At 42.7% G+C, this 22,500-nt stretch overlaps 2 protein-coding genes across 2 annotated transcripts in view; one reads left to right on the top strand and one right to left on the bottom strand.

The window, feature by feature from the left end:
• The window catches only part of LOC135104400 (uncharacterized), a 15,849-nt gene extending 10,327 nt beyond the window's left edge, over positions 1 to 5,522 (top strand). The window contains exons 5-6 of the mRNA XM_064011801.1: positions 3,700 to 3,944; positions 4,399 to 5,522. Coding sequence (XP_063867871.1) covers positions 3,700 to 3,944; positions 4,399 to 4,828 — 675 coding nt within the window. The 3' untranslated portion in view covers positions 4,829 to 5,522. The remainder of the gene's footprint in view (positions 1 to 3,699; positions 3,945 to 4,398) is intronic.
• The window catches only part of LOC135104399 (uncharacterized), a 127,193-nt gene that overhangs the window by 103,550 nt on the left and 1,143 nt on the right, over positions 1 to 22,500 (bottom strand). Inside the window, exons 2-17 of the mRNA XM_064011800.1 lie at positions 16,798 to 16,863; positions 15,737 to 16,612; positions 15,404 to 15,573; positions 14,548 to 14,736; positions 13,842 to 14,013; positions 13,406 to 13,536; positions 12,832 to 12,927; positions 12,050 to 12,241; positions 11,659 to 11,845; positions 10,478 to 10,632; positions 10,069 to 10,211; positions 9,733 to 9,895; positions 9,289 to 9,407; positions 9,020 to 9,185; positions 8,469 to 8,700; positions 7,030 to 7,225 (exon numbers count right to left, since the gene is read on the bottom strand). Of these exons, the coding sequence (XP_063867870.1) occupies positions 7,030 to 7,225; positions 8,469 to 8,700; positions 9,020 to 9,185; positions 9,289 to 9,407; positions 9,733 to 9,895; positions 10,069 to 10,211; positions 10,478 to 10,632; positions 11,659 to 11,845; positions 12,050 to 12,241; positions 12,832 to 12,927; positions 13,406 to 13,536; positions 13,842 to 14,013; positions 14,548 to 14,736; positions 15,404 to 15,573; positions 15,737 to 16,612; positions 16,798 to 16,863 (3,253 nt within the window). The remainder of the gene's footprint in view (positions 1 to 7,029; positions 7,226 to 8,468; positions 8,701 to 9,019; positions 9,186 to 9,288; positions 9,408 to 9,732; positions 9,896 to 10,068; positions 10,212 to 10,477; positions 10,633 to 11,658; positions 11,846 to 12,049; positions 12,242 to 12,831; positions 12,928 to 13,405; positions 13,537 to 13,841; positions 14,014 to 14,547; positions 14,737 to 15,403; positions 15,574 to 15,736; positions 16,613 to 16,797; positions 16,864 to 22,500) is intronic.

The following is a 22,500-nucleotide window of genomic DNA, read 5'->3' as shown; positions in this document are numbered from 1 at the left end:
TAGAGACGGAAACGAAGGAGGAGGAGGCGGCTCGGCTGGTGCAAAGGGACCGCTGTTCATTCACAAGTCATTCACAAGGTCCTGATTCACCTCTAATCCCCTTCAGGAATGACAGAAAAGGCGGCTCATGAAAGGAAAGGATTGTGACGCTCTCTCTCTCTCTCTCTCTCTCTCTCTCTCTCTCTCTCTCTCTCTCTCTCTCTCTCTCTCTCTCTCTGTACTACTCATGGTATTCGCCGACCTCTTTCTATTCTACTTTCTTGCTCCCGAGGCGTGTAATTAGGTGCGATTTGTCCGGATTGGTGCCACATCCGGGAAATCTCTCGGCAGGCAAAGTAAGAAATGATGTCTGATTAAAAAAAAAAATGAAAATGAAAACCTGCATGTACGATATTTTTTTTCCTTTTCTCGTAACTTTTGACAATCAGAAAGTACTAATTATCGGTGCATGATTTGTTTGTTTTTTTCTTTTAATTTATTTGTCTTTCTCTTCCATTTCTTTTCCGTTCTCTTTCCTCTCTCTCTCTCTCTCTCTCTCTCTCTCTCTCTCTCTCTCTCTCTCTCTCTCTCTCTTGCAGTAATGAGTATAATCAAGCAACCACTAATTCCTATCCGCCCTTGACCCCGTATGTACAAGATTCAGGCTCCTTATAAGGTCTGCCCTTGAAAATCATGCTTCCGCCCTGCCTCCCAAACCATTCTCCTCCTATTAAACTCCATCATGTACATTTTTTTTAGATAGCAATCATCTTGACCCTTTTTACTGCCGCGGTTGTCCTTCGTTATCATTCCCAGCGCTGTAATTGAGTCGTTTACATGGACACGCGGAGAGAGATGAGAGAATAAGAGTTTAATTTTTGTTCTTTTTAAGCTGCAAAAGTACATAAGTGGCTGGAGTACAAAGGTAAGAGTTTAAAAAAGTGGTGAAGTGATTATGGGAGGAAGTGTCTGGCGGAAAGGGTTAAGAAACAGCTACTGCCGCCTCGTAATTTGAGCCACTTGATTGCTAGATTCTCCCTCTGTGATTGAAATAGTCCTGTGCATGATTAGAGTGTTCCAAGACATCGCTGACACAAACAGGAACAAGTGAAAAGAAAGAAAGAAAGAAAGAAAAGAGATTTATCTACGCCACCCAAGCCAGTGAGCAAGAGAGGACCTGGGAACGAGACACAAGTACTTCACATTTGTTTCGTGCCCATAGTTCTATTTTCCCTCAGCAAAAGCGCCTAACTTCACACGCAAATGTGAAGCCACAAGTGTCATTCTGTCACTACCATTCACGGATTTGATTTAAATCTTTCACTGTTACTTGGCATGTTTCCTTAATTACAAACTAAAGCATTTATTACTTTTCTACAGCTACCTCTGAGCATAATACTGGCTAGACGCTGGATTATCTACTCTTTTCATCCCCCTTTCTGTAGACGCACTAAAAGGTTCTATACATTGACTTTAGTGCTGTGAATTATTCCATATCGTAGTGAAAGAGTTAATGGCACAGAAAAGTAAGAAAAATAATGAGACTACAATAAACAAAAGGCAAGCTGACCTACAACAGGCAGTTCCTGATTTCGTGTTTATCTTATGTTGTTTAGTTTGTCTTGATCACGAAGATTGCCGACTGCATCTCATAATAAACTGCCGCATTCAGATGGTTTATGTGGGTTACTCCGGTAATCGGATCTTTTAATACTTTATGAGAAGTCTGTCTGTCTGTCCTTCTGTAAACCGCGAGTAAAGTGTGTCACTTCATCAACACTTTTTAAACAGCTGATAACTGACGAACTTTCACTAGTTATTCCCTTCACTCCAAAAAAAAAAAAAAAGCAATCTTGTCTGAAAATGTGTGTATAAAATTTTTCACGTATTGCTAAGGAATATTCAGCGGATGGCAATTTGCTTATTTCTCTTCGTCTTTAACATTTTCTTTCTAATTTCGCTGACGAAGAACTTTCACTAAACATTCCCGACGAAAAAAAAAAAAATCTTGCCAATAAGCAACACGAGGTTGAAGCACAAGGAATCGTGTGATTTGCAGTGTTCATCATTGGTTTCCTCTCTAACACCTGTGCGTCTTTCCTATCTTCCCCCCGTCACCCCTTGTAGAGCGTAAGTCGTTCAGGTAAAGGGGTGGCTACGTGAGAACACAGAACACTACAATGCAAAACTACGTAGCTGCTCATCTCTCTCTCTCTCTCTCTCTCTCTCTCTCTCTCTCTCTCTCTCTCTCTCTCTCTCTCTCTCTCTCTCTCTCTCAACTACGACTCCTTGACGCTCAAATTGTTTATGAATCTGTTCCCTAAAAGAGTTTCGCTTCAACGGACTAATATTTCACATGAACTTCATTATTTTTCTTTGTTTTAATCATTGTAAACTAGTTGTAAATAATCTCTCTCTCTCTCTCATCTCTCTCTCTCTCTCTCTCACACTCTCTCTCTCTCTCTCTCTCTCTCTCTCTCTCTCTGGGTTGCGTCACGGACAGTCTTTTGCAGCGCGTTCACGGACACTGGTTTACGGCAAGAGAAGTACGTACTCTTCTTCCCCTCCCCTCTCCTCCTCTCCCCTTTCTCCTCCTCTCCTCTCCTACCCTTCCTTCCCCTCCCCTTCTCTCCTCTCCGCGTGGCCTCGATGCTCAAGACTCGCCGGCACTGTCTGTCACGGTTGTGTTGTTCATTCTTAACAAACATGGGTATTGTAAGATGGTTCTGCGGTTTCATTTCCTGCGCTTAGAAACTCTTGTCGTTGTGTTCATTATTGAGAGTAATTGTGTTTGTTTTTATTTCGTATGTGTGTGTGTGTGTGTGTGTGTGTGTTTGTTCATGGCTTTCAATCCCCTGTGCTACATACAAATTTTGGCCAGCGAACACACACACACACACACACACGCACACACACATACACTTTCCGTTCACTTTCCTGTTTATAAAGAAGGAAAATATTTGCTTGTTAATTTCTGTCTCTTCCGTGATAGTAAATTCAGATACAGGTTTCCCCTAACCCTCATCTCTCTCTCTCTCTCTCTCTCTCTCTCTGTTCAACACTTTCAAAACATGAACATCCACTCTAAATTAACCAGGTGCCTCATTAACTTTCACCAACGTCTTCCTTTCCTTTCTATTTCTTCTATCAATCTTTACAAAGTTATTTTAATCGTAATGTTGTATTTTCCTTGTTCGTTTTATTTTTATTATTATTATTTCTTTTTTTTTGTGTGTGTGAGAGAGAAATGCAATATAAGTAGCATCGTGCCTTCGTATTTTCCCTGTGTACGAATTGATTTATTTTCCCACACAGGTATAGCTACAGGTGATGTGTGTGTGTGTGTGTGTGTTGTGTGTGTGTGTGTGTGTGTGTGTGTGTGTGTGTGAAATTACAATAGTCGTGATGATAATGATGATGATGATAATGATAAAGATGATACCACTACTACTACTACTACTACTACTACTACTTACTACCACTACTACTACTATTACTACTACTACTATTACCACTACTACGACTAGTACTACTACTATTACTACTACTACTACTACCACCACCACCACCACGACCACCACCACCATCACCACCACCACTACTACTACTACTACTACTACTACTACTACTACTACTACTACTACTACTACTACTACCACCACCACCACCACTACTACTACTACATCCATCACTACTAGCACCGCTCTATCACCACCACAGAGACAGGGCAGCACACTGGTGGTGGTGGGACGCAGTGCCCTTCGTCTCCGGGAGGTGGTGGTGCATGGCCCGAGGGATGAACTGGGGCGCATCTTCCCTAACGACCATCTGCTTCCCGCTCCTGCCCCCGCCCACGCCGCCCTCGACGCCCAAGTGACGCCCACCCCGCCTAGTGACCCCAGCCTCTCCCCGGCCCACGCCGCTCTTAGTACTCTGGCCGATAAGGGGTACACGCCGACCGTCAGGTGAGAGAGAGAGAGAGAGAGAGAGAGAGAGAGAGAGAGAGAGATGGGGAGGGATTACTGTTCCGTTGATGAAGGTAAAATTTCTGATAAGGTAATGACTGAACTTGTTATTGTGTGTGTGTGTGTGTGTGTGTGTGTGTGTGTGTGTGTGTGTGTGTGTGTGTGTGTGTGTGTGTGTGTGTGCAGTAATACAGTACTAACCGTTATGATCTACACAATCCCTCACAATCACGCAGCAAACATTAGTTACTATCACTTCTGCAGCAATATTACCATCACCACCATTACTTATATCAACACCATTAGAACCAATGCAATATTACTGACCACAAAATCTTTAAACACATACCCATACTATTAGTTGTAGTAGTACTCTTACTTTTCATTATTATTAAAGTGACTCCTCCTCCTCCTCCTCCTCCTCCTCATACTCCTCCTTCTGCCACTCCTACAGGTCTTCATGGGTGTGCGGACAGAGCGGCGCCCTTATCACACAGTGGCTGGTATACCGACGGAGAGGAGGCAGAAGGAAAGGAGGAGGAGGTGGAGGAGGAGTTAAGGCCGACAATCACAAGTCCTCCTCCTCCTTCACTTCCTACAGTAAGCTCACGGGCACACTCTCCGCGGCCTCCACCTCCTCCCTGTTCTCCTCCTCCTTCCCCACGCTACGGAGAGCCTCTTCCACCACGGACTTAGCTAGCGTTTCCACCACCTCCTCCTCCTCCTTCTCGTCGTCCTCGTCCTCGTCCTCCTCGTCCTTTTCCTCCTCGAGTCGGACCATGAGGAGTAAACTGAAGACTCGGAGTAAATCTATCCTCACCCTTCACGAACCTCCCCCACGACCCTCCCTGACCCTCAAACGACTACTGAGCGTGTTCTTCTGACGACCTAACCTCCTCTTACCTCCTGCATCCTCTCTCTCTCTCTCTCTCTCTCTCTCTCTCTCTCTCTCTCTCTCTCTCTCTCTCTCTCTCTCTCTCTCTCTCTCTCTCTCTCTGCACTTGCTACACCTTTGTACATGAAAGTTCTCGTTCTTTTTATCGTTTTAAGGGCTCAATATTAACCTCCAGGTCTCTTTTCTTTGTTGTTTGTTAATTAGGCTTGTTCGTCAGTATATATATGTTACGTACGCTCTTGTAAGGGTATGATGTACGTGTATGTATCGTTATATATATATATGTATACGTACACGTAATTTACATACATGTGTACACTCGTGATTTGACTTGGGCCAGGTGTGTGTGTGTGTGTGTGTGTGTACTTAACGGCCTGCAATATGTACACACTAGTGACTCTTTGTAACAATGGGTATGTGTACCGTACATTACATCTTGATTACTTTGGACACTGCCTTTGTTTGGGCGACACGTGTCCGTCTCTTGCTTTGTGTTTATGACGAAAGCATATATTTATCAGCTGATCTACGTGTTTCGCCTTTCTGTCTATTATCTATCTATCTATTTTCCCTCCATCCATTTATCCATCTGTTTATTTTTATATTCGTATCTATTAATTCATCTGTTTAGGGACGCACGCGAATTATTGTGAAAATCATCAATAAATAAAGGAATTTGTGTGTTTGTGTGTCTCTTTTCCTCTTCCATGAAGAGAGAGAGAGAGAGAGAGAGAGAGAGAGAGAGAGAGAGAGAGAGAGAGAGAGAGAGAGAGAGAGAGAGAGAGTCTTTAGAAAGTCAAACATATTTAATAATTTTGAGCAGGTTTCTTAGCTATTCTCTCTCTCTCTCTCTCTCTCTCTCTCTCTCTCTCTCTCTCTCTCTCTCTCTCTCTCTCTCTCTCTCTCTCTCTCTCTCTCTTAATCTTCCTATCTTTCATCTATGTTCATTCGTTTAAGAAAACTAGATGAAAAAATGAGGAGAAGGATTGACGGAATGATCGACTGACTTGACTGACTAACTGACTGACTGACCGGCTAATTGATTAAATGAATGAATTATTAACTGATTGATATAATACGTAAAAAAGAAAAAAAAGAAAAAGAAAAAACGGATTATATGGTTGCATTGGCCGAAGAGGAGAAAGATGAGGAGGAGAAGGAGGAGGTAGGGAAGATGAAGGTACTGCGGTAAATGTGAACGGAGAGAAGCGGGTTTGTGGCGTATGGGAGGCTTAACTGACTGACTGACTGCCTGACGCGGGGGAGCATGCGGGCGGGAAGAGTTTAGTGGTTATCGTGGGAGAGTGAAAAGAGAGGAAGACCAACCGACAACAACAACCTCAGCCCACCAGATGCCCTTATGTTAGTACTGTACCGGGTTCCCAGACCAATTAAGACCAAGAAGGCCCTCACGACACACACACACACACACACACACACACACACACACACACACACACACACACACACTACTGTATTAGAAGTCACACATCACAGATTCACTCTTCCAGGAACAAAGGGAGGTAGATACTGAAGATAAACAGAAACTAGGAAAGGCTGGATTTTAGAATATTATAAAAAAAAAAAATGGTACCTCAACCTGTACAGAAAGAGGCCATAGAAGCAAGGAAAGTGTGCATGAAATAAAGGAAAACGATCGATATAGAAAAGAAGATACAACCAAACAAACGAAGCTAGAATATTTAAAAGAAATACAAATAGGTATCTGCTGGAGATGAGTAGACGAGATGATAGAAGGAAGGAAAGTACATCAAACACAGGAAAACGATTAATACAGATACGAAGACAGGATCAAACGAATGTAGCTGGTATGTATCTGGAACTGAGTAGAGGTGAAGCAAGGTAAGTGCATCAAATTAAGGAAAAACGATAAATATAAATACGAAGACAGGACTAAACGAATGCAGCAGGCACCACATTCTCAAACACTTGGGAGTCTCACCTTGACCATTTTGAACAGTGAAAGTTATAAAGGTTTTCAAGAGTCCTTTTATGATTCTGGTGACAATTTAACAGGGATTCTGCGTCATCAGTAACAAAATCACTCAATAGAACCCAACTAATCATCTGTGTGCTCTGAAAATAGTCCTCATGAATGCCCAAAGTGTTTCAGAATACGGAATCCTTATCCTGTGTAGAGCAGCGAGGTAAACACACAGGCACACTCACCTCGGAGATGGAGCCAGCGCAGGGTGTGTTCTCAGCCTCGATGCTCACGCCCGCAGCCTGCACCAGGTAGTAGGAACACTTGCCCATGAAGTCGTAGCGTCGGCCGTCGAAGGTTGTGTAGTGAGGGTCGCCCACCACAGCACACCGAGAGCCACACTTGATCTCCGTGCACACCCACTTGCCGCCGAGACACGTGCTGCGTGGAGGACACGAAGGATAGGAAAATAATATGAGGCACAGAATTTTTCAAAGGAGTTTTACAAGTCGATCACTCAAAAAAATAAAATAAAATAAAATAAATAAATAAATAAACAAATGAAAATAATAATAATAATAATGATAATAATAATAATAATAATAATAATAATAATAATAATAATAATAATAATAATAATAATAATAACAATAATAATAATAATTAATAAAAAATAAAGAAAAGATAAAAATGTAATAAATAATCAAATAAAAAACAAAAGTGGTGTGCGAATAACAAAGAACATCATAGGCTCAAGAACTACGTACAGATTTCCTTATTATGTTTATCATTCTTGTGTTATTATTCTGCGCACCTTAATACGTGTCCATTGTTAAAACCTGCCAGCGCCACCATGACGGGAGGCGGCCACCTGAGCCTCCAATAATAACTATAAAGGGACGACCATTCAACCTTCCACACAGAGGAATTAAAGTTGCTTACCTGGGCTTTAGGACAAGAACATAATAATTAAATAAATAAATAGAATACACGGTTTATCCGATATCGGTCTACACTTGAAAACAGGAAATGACGTCCTAATAGAGGATACAGTGTATATTTTCACTCTCAAACACTCAGTGGCGTATTAATATTACACGATAACACAACGAAATGCGAGTACGTGCATGAGAACCTTAATACTGCTCTGAACAGTTTCCTGCGAAGGTAAGATAGCAGTGTTACTGCCCTTTCTTCAACCATTCATCTCCTGTATTCATGATGTTAACACCTCTGTAGGTAGCTATTATGAGTGCCTCTGCTTCTCAGCTAGCGATTTAAACGCGACTCCGTGTAAATAGTTAACTAATCGCTGTAAAACTATCATATTGCTTTGGAGATTCTAATATTGATGTGGTGAACGAAGGACGCATTTCCTTGAATGTGTATTTTGGGATTTATATTTTCCCCTCCAGCAGAGTAGGAGATACCGATTGAAACTGACTTCAGTTAAGTGTCCCTTGAAACTCATTTTCTCTGCACAGTAATTTTTTTTATGGGAAACTCATCCAAACTTCACATAACGTTTGCAAGTGCGCGTATCTCAAAACGAGCTGCATTAGGGTAGGCAAGTTATCAGCGTTATAGGGAAACATGACTGATGAGAGGTGTGGAAGAGAGTGCGTCGTTACAACAAAGGTGTTTTGTCCTGCGTGTGATGCAAGGCGTGGGTGACGCCACTCACCAGGAGTTGCAATCGTTGGGAATGTTGTCGCCAGCGTTGTACTCCTTGTCGTGGTAGGTACAAGGGCAGTCTTCAGACCGGACGCAGACATCACCATGGAGGACAAGCCCTGGAGGACAGTCACAGCCCTCCACACAGAAGTCTGGTTGCACGGTCTCCGCTGGCTGTCCGCACCGCGCCTGGATGGCTGACATGCAGGGGTTGTACACCTTGCCATTGCTACATGTCATAGCTGCGGGGGAGAAAGGAACAGAAATGGTGCTAATGCGTGTCTGTGTCACGTGCAACACTGCTGTGCGAGAAGTGAGGGATTATAATACACTCTGTGAAGTGCTCATCTGTTCAGTTTCTCTCCCTGGGTGTCCATTACCGTGGAGTGGGAAGGCAAACACTACGCCTTATGGACATATTTGTGTCCTGCACTGGACTAGGTTAGATAATTTGATGATAAAAGTAGATATAAAATGAAAATTAGAATAGAATGGTTCACATATCTTAAGACTTTTATTTCACAACATCATTCTTGCGCCGTGTCCGCCACTCAGACTTACGGCAGAGATCCTGGGAACGCCAGCCGCCGGATATAGTCACACCAACACTGGCACACTCCCTGAAGAAGGCTTCCAAGGAACTGCAGGCGCAATCCTCTCGGTTCTGGCTCCGACAGCTGCAGTAATCCCAGCGACACGCTCTCACGAACGGCTCCACGTCCACCACCTGCACACACATGTACATTATCAGGTGTGTGTATGTGTGTGTGTGATCTATGAAGCAGCCGGACAAATGAAAAAAAAAAAATGTTTACGGCTGATTTTCTCACCTGGCGACAGTCGGCGAACTTCGGGTCAGTTTGGAGGCGGGAGCAGAAAGTAACAGCAGGGTCTGTGGGTGAGGGGCGGCTGCAGGGGTGTCTGACGTGTGGCTGGTCCAGGCAACGTTCTGTTCAGGCAGAGAGGGATGTGTCACGATAATGCATTGCCAAGGCTAAAAGGACATTCAGATTATAAATGAGTCTCGTCACTTAGGAGAACAAATATTTGGTAGTGATCATTTTATTTTTTAATTGGCTGATTTATAGAAAACAAAGCTGTGCAGCCTAAACAGACATCAGTAGAATGATAACAACAGTAGCAAAGTAAGTAAATAAGTGGTGAAGATCACATTTACAAGACAGCACTTCTCAAGGCAGCAGTGGGCTCTCATCCTTGCTCGACAAGTAGAACCACAAAGTAAGAAGCAAAAAGATTTCTCCACACACGCTCACCTCCGATGAGTTTGGCCTGCCACCCCTGCACGAAGGCGCTGAGGCTGTACTCAGTGGAGCCATCAGGGTAGCTCCAGTCATTGTCCTGGTTGCCATCCCGCTGGCCGCACAGACCTCCAGTCCTGTTCCACAAAACCTCGCTTACGTCCGCCACCACCAGGTTCTGAGGCGCAGGAGATTGCAGTAATTTATTATTACATTTCTGTTCATCACATTGATCCAGAATTTGCTTTTCGTATGTTTTCAGAATTCTTAAAACCTTGGTCACATTATGAGTGAGGAGCCAAAGATATACTTTGTGAAATGGTCAGAAACAATCAAGGTAAGTTTACACACCTTCATGTCCCACTTGAGGGTGAGGCCGAGGCCAGACACCTTGAGGACAACGAAGTGGGCCACCCGCTCAGACACCACGCCGTTCATGTGTCCCGGGATAGCCAGGCTCGTGTCCTTATATTCGAGGCTCGGCTCACCATTCTCTGCAGGAATGTGAATAGTTAGGGACATCTGTGTGGATCGAGTGACTGAGGAGTCTCTCTATTACTCGCCTGACAGTAGACGTAACAGGTGGGACATTAGTTTTATTGTATCATGAAAAAATAACTAAGTATCAATGAGTTACAACGTGATGAAATACGTTTTAGTTCCATGAGAAAAGGGATATCTGACGAAGGGGAACTAAAGATTATTTTCCCGTTTTCATTCACCCGAGGGTTAACCAACACGTTACAAAAACTCAACTTACCTGAAAGTCCAAGAACGTACTCTTCATCCTCGAGGAACATTTGGATGGTTCTGTTGCAAGACACTCCCTCGCAGTTCGGAGTGCTGCGCAGGTTGACGCTGAAGGTGCCGTGAGTCACGTCCCTCAGGAGTGTGTAGGGGCAGGTGCTCTCGAAACTGTGGAGATAAAGAGTCAGTATGTGTGTGTGTGTGTGTGTGTGTGTGTGTGTGTGTGTGTGTGTGTGTGTGTGTGTTCGATTAACATCTATTACATGTCAATTCCCTTACTCAGAAAACCTATATAAAAGACAGAGCATAACAAACAACTGGAGATTAAAAAATAAGTCAATAAAGGCACACATATTAAAACTGACTGTCTTCAGCTTCTTTCTCATCGCTCTTGCTATCTTCTACCGATATATTCATGTTAACTGCTCTTCTGATCTTGTTAACTGCATGCCTTCCCTCCCCCTGTGGCCTCGCTGCGCACAAGATTTTTTTCTTTCTTTCACCCCTATTCTGTCCACCTCTCTAATGTAAGAGTTAACCAGTATTTTCAATCATTTATTCTTTTCTCTGGTAAACTCTGGCATTCCCTGCCTGCTTCTGTATTTCCTACTTCCTATGACTTGAACTCTTTCAAGAGGGAGGTTTCAAGACAATTATCCTTTAATTTTTAATGACGTTTTTGACTCTTTGGGGACTGGCACCTCAGTGGGTCTTTTTATTTTTTTCTTTTCTTATATTTTTTGTTGCTCTTGGCAGGTGTCCCTCCTACATTAAAAGAAAAAAAAATGTATACTTTCATTCAGCTTTGCAATGCGGCTCATGATTCACCTAACCACACTCACTCCATTCCCTCTTCAAAAGTACAGAGGCCTGCATTCTGGAACGCTTTGCTCTCTCACCATGACTATATTCAAAGGCCACAGAGATTACTAGCCGGGTTCTCAAGACTGTTTCTTCTGTTAACAATGTAGAAATCTAGTTAATGTGCCGCTAGAGCCATAAAAACACTCTTATAGATCCGTGTAACTTCAAATGCAGCCTTTCGAATGCAGTGGAGGTGCGGAAGCAGGAGTGTTTCAGAATATGGTCCAGTATAAGTAGCCGGAAATGAAGACAGTGATGAAAACCAGTACCTAGGATGTGCCTCTTGAGCTTTACTCCTTTACCTGTATGCTCTGATAAGCGGCGACTTACCTGTACACCTTGCCGTCGAAGGTCTTGTAGTGGGAGTTGGACCAGGTGAAGCAGGTGCCCGGGAATTTCCTGACGGCCGGTGGAGGAGCGTCTGTTATAGGCGGTGCTGTGGGCCGATGTTCACCCACTAATCCCTCGTGTTCTATGGAAGGTGGGTTGTTGCTCTCCTCTATTTCTCGCAGGGCCTCTGGGGAATGAAGAGATACATGAACGGACACACACACACAAACACACACACACACACATTCTTTTCTCTCATGCTTTGGATTTAGAGAAGAAAAGTCAGTAAAATAACAAAAATAATCTCCCTCTTCTTGATATTTCCCCCCACACACAACCTTACCCAGCCCCTCACACACCTACCCACTCACTCACTCACTCACACACTCACCGTAGTCGCACATGGGTATGGGGGACGGGGACCAGATACTCGTTGCATAATCACAGCTGTATAATTCGGCGGCGGGAAATTCAAACTGGACCGGGGGTGGACACCAAAGCTGACAGCCGAACACCATGTCTTTGCCGGAGCAGTTGTGGCCTCCGTTGAAACCCATCTTCTTGGGATCACAGTTACTGATCGCTGCAGAGAGGGGAAGAGAGAAGGAACGCGTGAGGAGACAGTGGAAGGAGATGAAACGAAGATAAGACCAGTAACGAGAGCGAGAGAGAGAGAGAGAGAGAGAGAGAGAGAAAGAATGAAAAAAGAAAAAGAAAGAAAAAAAGAGAGAAAGAAAGAAAGAAAGAAAGAAAGAAAGGCAGACAGAAAGAAAGAAAGAAAAGAAGAAAAAACAAGAGAAAGAGAAAAGTAGAAATTAAAGAAGCGAGACAAAAGTTGGAAGAGAGTAAAATGAGGAAATGGATGAGGATGAATGATGCAACTGCGATAAAGAGGAGATGCTAAAAGAGACGTGAATAGCAAGGGAACAGAGCAGAACAGAATACAAAGCGTGGCTGTAAGTGAGATCAAGGAACTGCTGAAGGAAGGTAAATTTGAACGCAGGAGGAACGAGAGTTGGAGAAAGGGTAAGAAAGGGAAGATGCGAAGGATACGTAAGGGAATGGGGACGATGATAAGGATCTCACCTACGCTCTCTCTCTCTCTCTCTCTCTCTCTCTCTCTCTCTCTCTCTCTCTCTCTCTCTCTCTCTCTCTCTCTCTCAGAATACTCACGGTACTGGCAGTAATCCCCACGGTAGTCCTCTAAACACTGGCACAAGTCAGGAGCAATGCAGCTGCCTCCATTCAGACACGCAGGATCACAGATGGCTGAAGAAAGGAAAGTGTTGCATTAGTGTGTGTGTGTGTGTGTGTGTGTGTGTGTGTGTGTGTGTGTGTGTGTGTGTGTGTGTGTGTTCAGTTTTTAGCTTTTTACATTTATGGGTTTTAGTTTTTATTAAGATTTGTGTGTGTGTGTGTGTGTGTGTGTGGAATTTTATAGTGTTCCTTTTATTCTAATGTTTGGCTTGAGTTCCGCTATTGCCCTTCTAAAAGACGTTATTTTTCATTTATTTATTTATTTACTTATTTTTTATTTATTTTTTTTATTTCTTAAAGATGGACAAAAATGAAATTGTAACTTTTTGTATTAATTGTGTTTTTGGCAATAAACTACTGCTACTACTACTACTACTACTACTGTGTGTGTGTGTGTGTGTGTGTGTGTAGTCTCCAAGGCTAAGTGACTGGCTAAGAACGAAACTATTTGTCGAGGTTCCCCACCAAGACACACCAAGACAGTACTCACGTTCACAGTCGGGGTTGGTGCCAGCAAACAACTCGTGCCTGATGACCCAGTCGCCGTCCTCACACATGAAGGAAAGCCGCGTCATGCCCTCAGCGAACTGGTAACCCTCATGGCACCGTGCGTTGCACTCACTGACCAGGGGAAGGAAATGAGTGAGCAGGGGAATTTTCCGGGTGGTGGGGCGAGAAGTGTGATTGGGAATGAAGCTGGAGTTAAAAAGGGAAGGTGAGGAGGATGGTTAACTAATCCTTTTATTACTATGGTCGTACTTAACATTTAGAGCTCTTTTAAAAAGGAATGTTGCACTGACACACTCAGAAAACGATGATGACGATGACGGTGATGATGACGATGATGATGATGACAATGATGATGATACAGACAAGCAAGATGAAGGAGGGCGTGGTGGAGACGGGTGATCCCATGGAAGACTCACTTGTTGCCGCAGAAGATCTTAGAATTGGCGGGAGTCGGAGGCTTCATGGAGCACTCCTGGCGAGGCGGGGGCTTGGGCGTCTCGCAAGTGAGGCCTTCCCAGTTGTCGGGGCACTGGCACTTGTTGGGCGCCAGGCAGATGCCGTTGTTCTGGCAGGGCGGCCGACAGATAGCTGAGGACGGACAGACATTGAAAATATGACTCGTCTCAGTTGATTCGTAACTGCATTCAATTGTCCAAGTTTATACGAATAAGCAACGATAATGGCTCAACTAAATGCAGATTTAATATAATACGACGTCATGCGCTAAACAGAAAACAGGTGGATAACTAAAGTAAAATAATAACCTACGAATAGGAATGATGAAAGCAAGCAGGGCAGAGTGAGGATTAGATGGGGAGAAGGGACGCGTTTTACCAGAAAAAGAAGAGCAAGGGGCAGACAAAAGAAAGAAATACGTGGATAGAACAGCAAGAACAGTGGGAGGAGGACAGCTGCTGCAAATGACCAGAGAAAGAGAGAAAGGAGAAACATTCCATGGTCACCAACGCTTGCAGGGACACGGCGCTTCTGTAAGGCAAGAGCAAGGTCTGGAATAAACGGACAGCCGACACAAATGAGTTGAGAAGATTGATGAACGCAGAGACCAACACAAACAGACAGACGCGCAGATTAACCAAGAGACAAACCCCGCACAGCACTCACGTTCACAGTCGGGCATGTGTTCGCCTCGGCTACCGCCTGCAACCACCCACTCGCCGTCGTCACACCTTAGGAAGAAGCGGCGCTCGCCCGTCGGGAACTGGTAGCGGGTTTCACAAACGGCGCGGCAGCCCGAGTAAGAGGAGCAGTCGATCCTTCCATTGCGCGGCGGGGAGGGCTCGGTATTGCAGACTTCAGAGAGAGGAATGGAGGATTGATTGATGGGTGTGGGTATGAATGGAGGAATGGATGGATATTCATGTGTAAATTGCCAACAATATCAATAGTTGAATGTGCTTGCGAATATATCTTTAAGAATGTAGTATTTCACAGGGAAATGGAAGGGAGAGTGAAGGAGAGGGAATGAACGGGAGTCCAGGTTCACATTCAGTGCTGAAGCTCAGGTATTGGATGCTTGGTGTGTGTGTGTGTGTGTGTGTGTGTGTGTGTGTGTGTGTGTGTGTGTGTGTGTGTGTGTGTGTGTGTGTGTGTGTGTGTGTGTGTGTGTGTGTGTGTGTGTGTGTGTGTGTGTGTGTGTGTGTGTGTGTGTGTGTGTGTGTGTGTGTGTGTGTGTGTGTGTGTGTGTGTGTGTTTGATAGAAAATATGCATTTAAAATTCTATCGATATTCCTAAGTTTCTATTGTTACCATATTTCTCCTACTTTTCAATATTTTCCTCTCTTAAACTTTGTTGGAAAATGGAAGACAATGGTCTAAGTCTCTCATAATGAAGGTGCATGTAAGACGCTACGAATGGAGCAGTAATCTTGTGTGAAGGCATGACAATGGGTGAGAGGGTGAAGAGAGCCTAAGACAAGGTTAGAACAATGTCACAACATGACATGACTTAGGTCAATACCTCGGTTGGGCTCAAGAGGTCGCCGGTAGTTGCTCTTGAGTGGTATTCTCTCACGCAAAACGTCTTCATGTCCTTCCTCGTAGTCCTCGTCTTCGTTTTCCAGTTCGCGTTCGTTATTGCCTGGAAACACTCTGTCGGTGTCTTCTGCTGAAGTCACTCTCAGAGGCGGCCTGAGGAAAGTGAGATAGAAACAAAGGAAATCAGAAAATAAAGGTACACATTTCGGGAACAAAGAAAAATTACATTAAACAAATCAGGAGTACGGAAGAGGAAAGGTATTGGTGGAGTACAGGAAAAGAAAGAGTGAGACAGTCAAGGTGGAAAATAACTTACTTGACGGTAGTGGAGAGGTCAGCGAACAAGGCCCTGAATTCATCGGGAATGCTGTAAGGTCCTCCATCCAAGGGATCACCAAGTCCCTGAGATAATAAGTTAGAGAACTTTACATCAGTTGGAAACTTGAAAGTCCCAGTTCCAGTTGGGGGTAATCGATTACCAGTGTCAGGAGGTCCAAAAGGCCCAGTGCCTGGTGAACCAAAGGGACTGCCGCCTTGGTTATTAAAGCCGGTATTAGATCCAGGAAAAGGTGACAGGAAGGGGTTCATGAAGCTGTTGGAGTTCGGGGACCTGTTAGGCGGGGCTCCACCACCTACTCCACCGAAAAATGAGTTCTGAGATCCGCCGAAGCGAGTGGAACTAGGTCCCGTGGAAGGAAGGCGCAACACGCCACCCTGACCAGACCCAGTAAAGACAGACGTTCCTCCCTCTACGGTGCCACTGGGACGAGCAGATCCCGGTACTCCAGGCCTCCCTGCCGGCGGTCGTGTGTCAAAGGTATTTCCAGGAGCAAAGAACCCAGGAGAGTCACGATTGCCGAAGGTGTTGGAGGAGCCACCAGGGAAACCGAAGGAAGAGCCAGAGGTACTGACCTGACTGGCACCAGGCGGTCGGGGTCCCCCAGGAACTCCCAGCAGAGAGTTGAAATCTGTCAAACCGTTGAACTTGAAGGTTGCCAAGCTGTCATCATCTGGCGCAATCCGCTCCGTTGTGGCCTCCTCCAGGAAAGCACCAGGTCCTTCTCCAAAGCCGGGGAAGGAAGGCAAGCCCCTGGATCCAGTTCCAACTCGTGGTCCACCTTTTCTTCCACCTTTTCCCCCCCTGAAGGCTGCCGTTCCAGAGAACCCAGGATAGCCTGGGAACGGCGATGACCTGTATGAAAGACTGTTAGCAAGACCCTCGAGATGCTTGTCTGTTCTGTCCCACCCATGGTATTCTCATTTCACATTCGTTTTCCATCATGCCAATATCTTCATTTTAACACGATCACAAAAAAAAAAAAATGTAAGTTAGTTGCCCTTCCCTTTACTGCCAGCGCCATACGAGCGGCGACTTACTCGTCATCAAGGTAGTTCCGCCGGTATCTGCTGAACTGCTCCTTCGGGTAGAACGTCCTCTGCATCCTGTGTGGGCAGAGAGGGAGCATTAACTTACTGCAACGAAAAAGATACCAAACAACAGAGGTCTCACCACCTTGACGAAGTGGTCTAAGCATAAGCCTATACACTCGTCTGTCCCGTCCCTTCCATGGGATCCTCATTTCACATTCACATTCATCATGCTAACATCATCTTTATCCAAGAATAATAAAAAAAAAAAATTATATATATATATATATATATATATATATATATATATATATATATATATATATATATATATATATATATATATATATATATATATATATATATATATATATATATTGTTTGGTATCTTTTTCGTTGCAGTACTTTCGTGAGTATCTGTACATCGGACACAGTGCTGGCCATAGTAATCATTGCATTCAGTAATTCTCGAGCCGATGGTTGATCATATTCGCAGACTGGAACAGCATAAGTGATATCACAAATTAACACAAAGCAAAACGTCAAATCCAGCTACCAGCAATTGTAGCAAATAGAGGAGTAGTAAACAAAAAGAATGATACTACATAAAATCGTAATTTGCTATAACTTAGATGAGACTCGCTAATTATACAACTATCGTATTTCATATTGAAAGAAATTACTGGAATTGACTGCATGAGGCTTGAGATGAACTTTTCCGATGACTAAGCCACGCGCCGCCACGACTCTACTGCACCCACTCAAGTATGTTCACCTGAGAAGGTAATCTTCACTGCTTAAATTATCAAGAATCAAACATCTGTCAAAACAGTGGAATACAAGTAACGAAACCACCGTTGGCAAACATTTAGGGCTGTTGCTGCTGTCAGGATCCACTTTCGACGGTAGACAAATAAGCTCCATTTTAGAAGTGTTCTTTCCTTATTGTTATTCATCTATCAATTTTAAAAATGTCATGAACTACACGATAAATATTTCCATGAGCTTACATTAATCACAAAGGTTGCTTGTTTAGAAGTGGCATTTATCAGGTTAAAGAGTGGTTGTCTGGGTGGATGCCGCACCCAGCCTTGCAGTTCCACGAAAACAATGAAAATTTTATGTAAATACAAGAATAATAATTCGCAAGAGGTGCTAACCGTTGTCAGAAGTGTCAGGATGGCATGAGAATGAAACGTTACCAGTCAGGCCAGAAGTGAGTACGTAATGAATTTTGGCTGGCCGCGAATCATGGCACTGCGAGGTGAAGCGACGCCATCATATCTCTCACCACTGTTCCTTTCACTCCTGAGTGCCAGCGCGACTTGTACGTAATACCAACGAGCGATGTTCCACAAACAGTGTTGCGCTAACGACCCTTTTGCCCACTGTCGTTATAAGTATAGCTATATATCAAATGAAAAAGAGAGTAAAGTAAATGAATTAGTATAAATCTCTCTCTCTCTCTCTCTCTCTCTCTCTCTCTCTCTCTCTCTCTCTCTCTCTCTCTCTCTCTCTCTCTCTCTCTCTCTCTCTCATCTAGCACGAGGACAGGTGTTCATGAGCTGATAAGCAACAAACACACCTGACACCTGGACCAATACCCTGTCTTTCACAACGCCCTCCTAAGTGGATAAGGGACACAGGTAAGGACGGAAGTGGTTATTGGAGGCGTCATGGAAAGCGATAAAAGAGAAGGGATGTGCCTGCCTGAGACCACTACCACCACCAACACCACCACCATCACCACCACCAATAACACTGCTGCTACTACTACTGCTACTTCTGCTAATACAACAACAACAACAACAACAACAACAACAACTATTACTACTACTACTACTACTACTACTACTACTACTACTACTACTACTACTACTACTACTAATAATAATAATAATAATAATAATAATAATAATAATAATAATAATAATAATAGTTGCTGCTGCTGCTACTGTCAAGATTATCAATATTACTATTATCAATACTATCATCATTATCATTATTGCACATTCTCTCTCTCTCTCTCTCTCTCTCTCTCTCTCTCTCTCTCTCTCTCTCTCTCTCTCTCTCTCTCTCTCTCTCTCTCTCTCTCTCTCTCTCTTCTGTATGTACTGTTGTTTTCTTTGCAACACAATATTCAATCAGCTTTTTAATGATTTAATTTTTTTTTTGTAATAATTTGTCACCTTAAACCACATTACATTCATATCGCTCACCCATTTCATTATATTACCTTCCTGGCGCAACTATCTCAGACAGACGTTAGTGAAAGTTATTGTGGTTTTCAATACTGTTTTCATAATTATAATGATAGTTTACCAAGGATCCTGCAGTAATAACGGGAAAAAATACCTTTATTTCCTTTGCCGACAGTCCTAATGAGAACCACAGTCTTTCAAAATACGAGCCCTGAATCCTTCTCTTATGGGAAGATTGTAAGTAGGCGACCCGAAGAAAAAAAAAAATCTTATATTTTTTTGTATTTTTACCGCTTTTTTTTTTTTTTTTGCATATGCAACATTGTGATAAAAAAATTTGCGTTATGCAATGAGGCCTCCCGTCATTAATTTCTCCGGTTTTACGCGCCGCGATACAGATATGACATTTTTTTTTTCTTTTTTCCCCCATATTTTTTTCTGAAGTAGTCTGATTTTCTTTTGTTTCCTGTAAAAATCTACGGTTCTCTCTCTACGTATCTCAAAGAATGGAAAATTTTAACTAAAACTAATATTTTTAACTTACATACGAAAAATAAATATATTTAATTATTTCTACGTAAATCCAGTAAATAATCAATGTATCTGCATCAGGAAATAAACAGTTCACGCAGAGAAGCCACAGAACGCCTGACTTCTGATCTCTCTAAAATTTCTGATTGGGGCGAAGCAAACTTAATATTGCTAAATGCTTCAAAAACTCAATTCCTCCATTTATCAACTCAACACAACCTTCCAGATGACTATCAACTCTTCTTCAGTGACACTCAACTGTCTCCCTTTTCTACACCGAGCATCCTCGATCTGTCCTTTACTTATAACCTAAATTGAAAACTCCACATCTCATCTCTAGCTAAAACAAGTTCTATGAAGTTAGGCGTTCTGAGACATCTCAGCTAGTGTTCCTCACCCTTCCAGCTGCTTACTCTGTACAAGGGTCTTACCTGTCCATGTATGGAGTATGCTTCACATGTCTGGTGGGGGTTCCACTCATACCGCTATTTTAGACAGGGTGGAATCAAAATCTTTTCGTCTTAACTCCACTCCTTTAACTGACTGTCTTCTGCCTCTTTTTCCTCACCGCAATATTGCATCTCTTGCTATCTTCTACCGCTATTTTCATGCTAACTGCTCTTCTAATTTACTAACTGCATGCCTCCCCTCCTCCTGCGGCCTCGCTGCACAAGACTTCTCTCGCCTCTATTCTGTCCACTTCTCTAATCCAAGAGTTAACCAGTATTCTCAATCATTCATCCCTAGTAAACTCTGGAACTCCCTGCTTGCTTCTATATTTCCAGCTTCCTATGGCTGGAATTCCTTCAAGACACTTATCCTTCAAATTTTGACTGCCGCTTTGGACCCTATTCGGGGACCGGTATTTCAATGAGCATTTTTTTTTTATTGATGGATTTTTGTTGCTCTTGGCTGGTGTGCCTCCTACATAAAAAAAAAATAAATAAATAAATAAATAACAAAAATAAAAAATTGCATTAATGTTTCATTCATTTTGAACAGTGAAACACTGGTTTTTACTTTGAAAAATGGCGAAATATAATAAAATTCTTGTTTCCCCGACCTAAATCGCTAATTAAGCGTGAAATCATGAATCGCTTTAGGCCTGTGTACAAAACCAGTCGGAGTAACTAAACGAAACTATGTCTGCTTTTTTAACATGTCCTGATGTATATAGCCTGAGAATTTCAAGTCCCTAGCTGCAATAAGTAAATTACACTAACAAATTTTATCGCTTGATATCTCAAAATGGAGGATTTTGCCATATAAAAATTATCTCCTCCGTTGCTATTCCTGTTACACAAATATGGGCTACTGCAGCTTATGAAACTATGAGAGAAGAAGAATTCCTGCCCTCTGAATTGTTGTTTGGAGTTAATTTTGATTTTTGGCTTTTTTTTTCTTTTTTTTTTTACCGAACCTTAAAAAATATTTGTTTACTATTGTATCAAAAAATTAGGGGATAGGATTTATTCTCCTATCCTTCCTGATTAAAATATTTTTTGAATGAAAGAAATTGGTCAATAAATGAGGGAGGAGATACAAGTTGAATATAAGCAATTTAACATGGGATTCGTGACTTTACAATCTTTCTTTATACCGATTCCACTTCCACCTGTCACTCCTCAACACATCACCAATGTATTCGAGTCTCATCCTATATACTCCTCAATTCCTCATTTGCAATCCTGATCCCACCAGGTCTATTACTCAAAGATGCACCGTATATTTCACCTAGCCATCATCAGCTCATCATCGCCACACAAGCTGCATGCAAGGGTCCACTGTTCGAAAAGATATTCTCCCTCATCGTCAATATACTTTTACTAGATAACTATTTCTTATTCCAGGAACCTTCATCTTTTACTCCAGCGCTGATTACAGGAATACGCAGCATCTCCTACGTACGCAGCAAAAGTCTTGTGCACACTCAGAAGACCATATTATTATTAACACTACCATTATTGTTACTACCACCACCACCACCACCACTACTACTACTACTACTACTACTACTACTACTGCTACTGCTACTACTACTACTACTACTACTACTACTACTACTACTACTACTACTACTACTAATAATAATAATAATAATAATAATAATAATAACAACAACAACAACAAAAACAACAACAACAATAACAACAACAACAACAACAATAATAATAATAATAATAATAATAATAATAATGATAATAATAATAATAATAATAATAACCACAACAACAACAATCCATTACTACAACTACTAGTAGTGTTGTTACCGCTGTTGTTATCATTGACAGTACACATCGAACCAACAGCTGCTCCCTGCCTTCACACACCTCTCACTCACAACAACGAGCCGGCATTTGTCTCACGCATTTTTTTTTTTTTCTACTCGTATACACTTATTGATTTGCTTTATATAACTCATCGTGACGACAAAAGCCGGTACGTTCATTCAGGCAGTGAAAGTTAAATACCTCACTCACTCATCATGTTCGTGACTCGACGCAAACATAAGCCTGGCAACATGTGATTATTTAAGCGGAATAATCATCAGAGGTGGGAGCCTCTTCCTCACTCACAATAGAGCTTATAATGAGAGCTTATAATAATGCAGGGCTTGACTGAACCGATTCTGGATCGCGCTCTCCATGTGCTAAATACATTAGTGCACAACTTGCAGGGATACCGTTTTGTGTGCTACTGAGCTCCGTCCCTCTGTTTTTCCTTCTTTAATTTGTTCCATTATTAACATCAAGCTGCAACCAGAGCTACACAAATTCGGAAACAAATATATCACGCCATTTGTCCATTACAGAATTGGGAAGAAATAAGTAATCATAATATATGTGTCTTAGACATGACTCATTTATTATCACAGTAGGACCGTTCAGTTTTGGCTGATGGTGAGTCATAAAGCTCGGCCGCCGCTCGTCCAGTCGCGCCGAGTGGGCCACGGTGAACACTTCCAGCAAAGAGCATTTTT

Source organism: Scylla paramamosain, chromosome 10, assembly GCF_035594125.1.
Source record: "Scylla paramamosain isolate STU-SP2022 chromosome 10, ASM3559412v1, whole genome shotgun sequence".
In the NCBI taxonomy this organism is placed as follows: Eukaryota; Metazoa; Arthropoda; class Malacostraca; order Decapoda; family Portunidae; genus Scylla; species Scylla paramamosain.
Note: the sequence above shows the minus strand (reverse complement) of the source record. Positions and strands in the feature narration are given on the sequence as shown.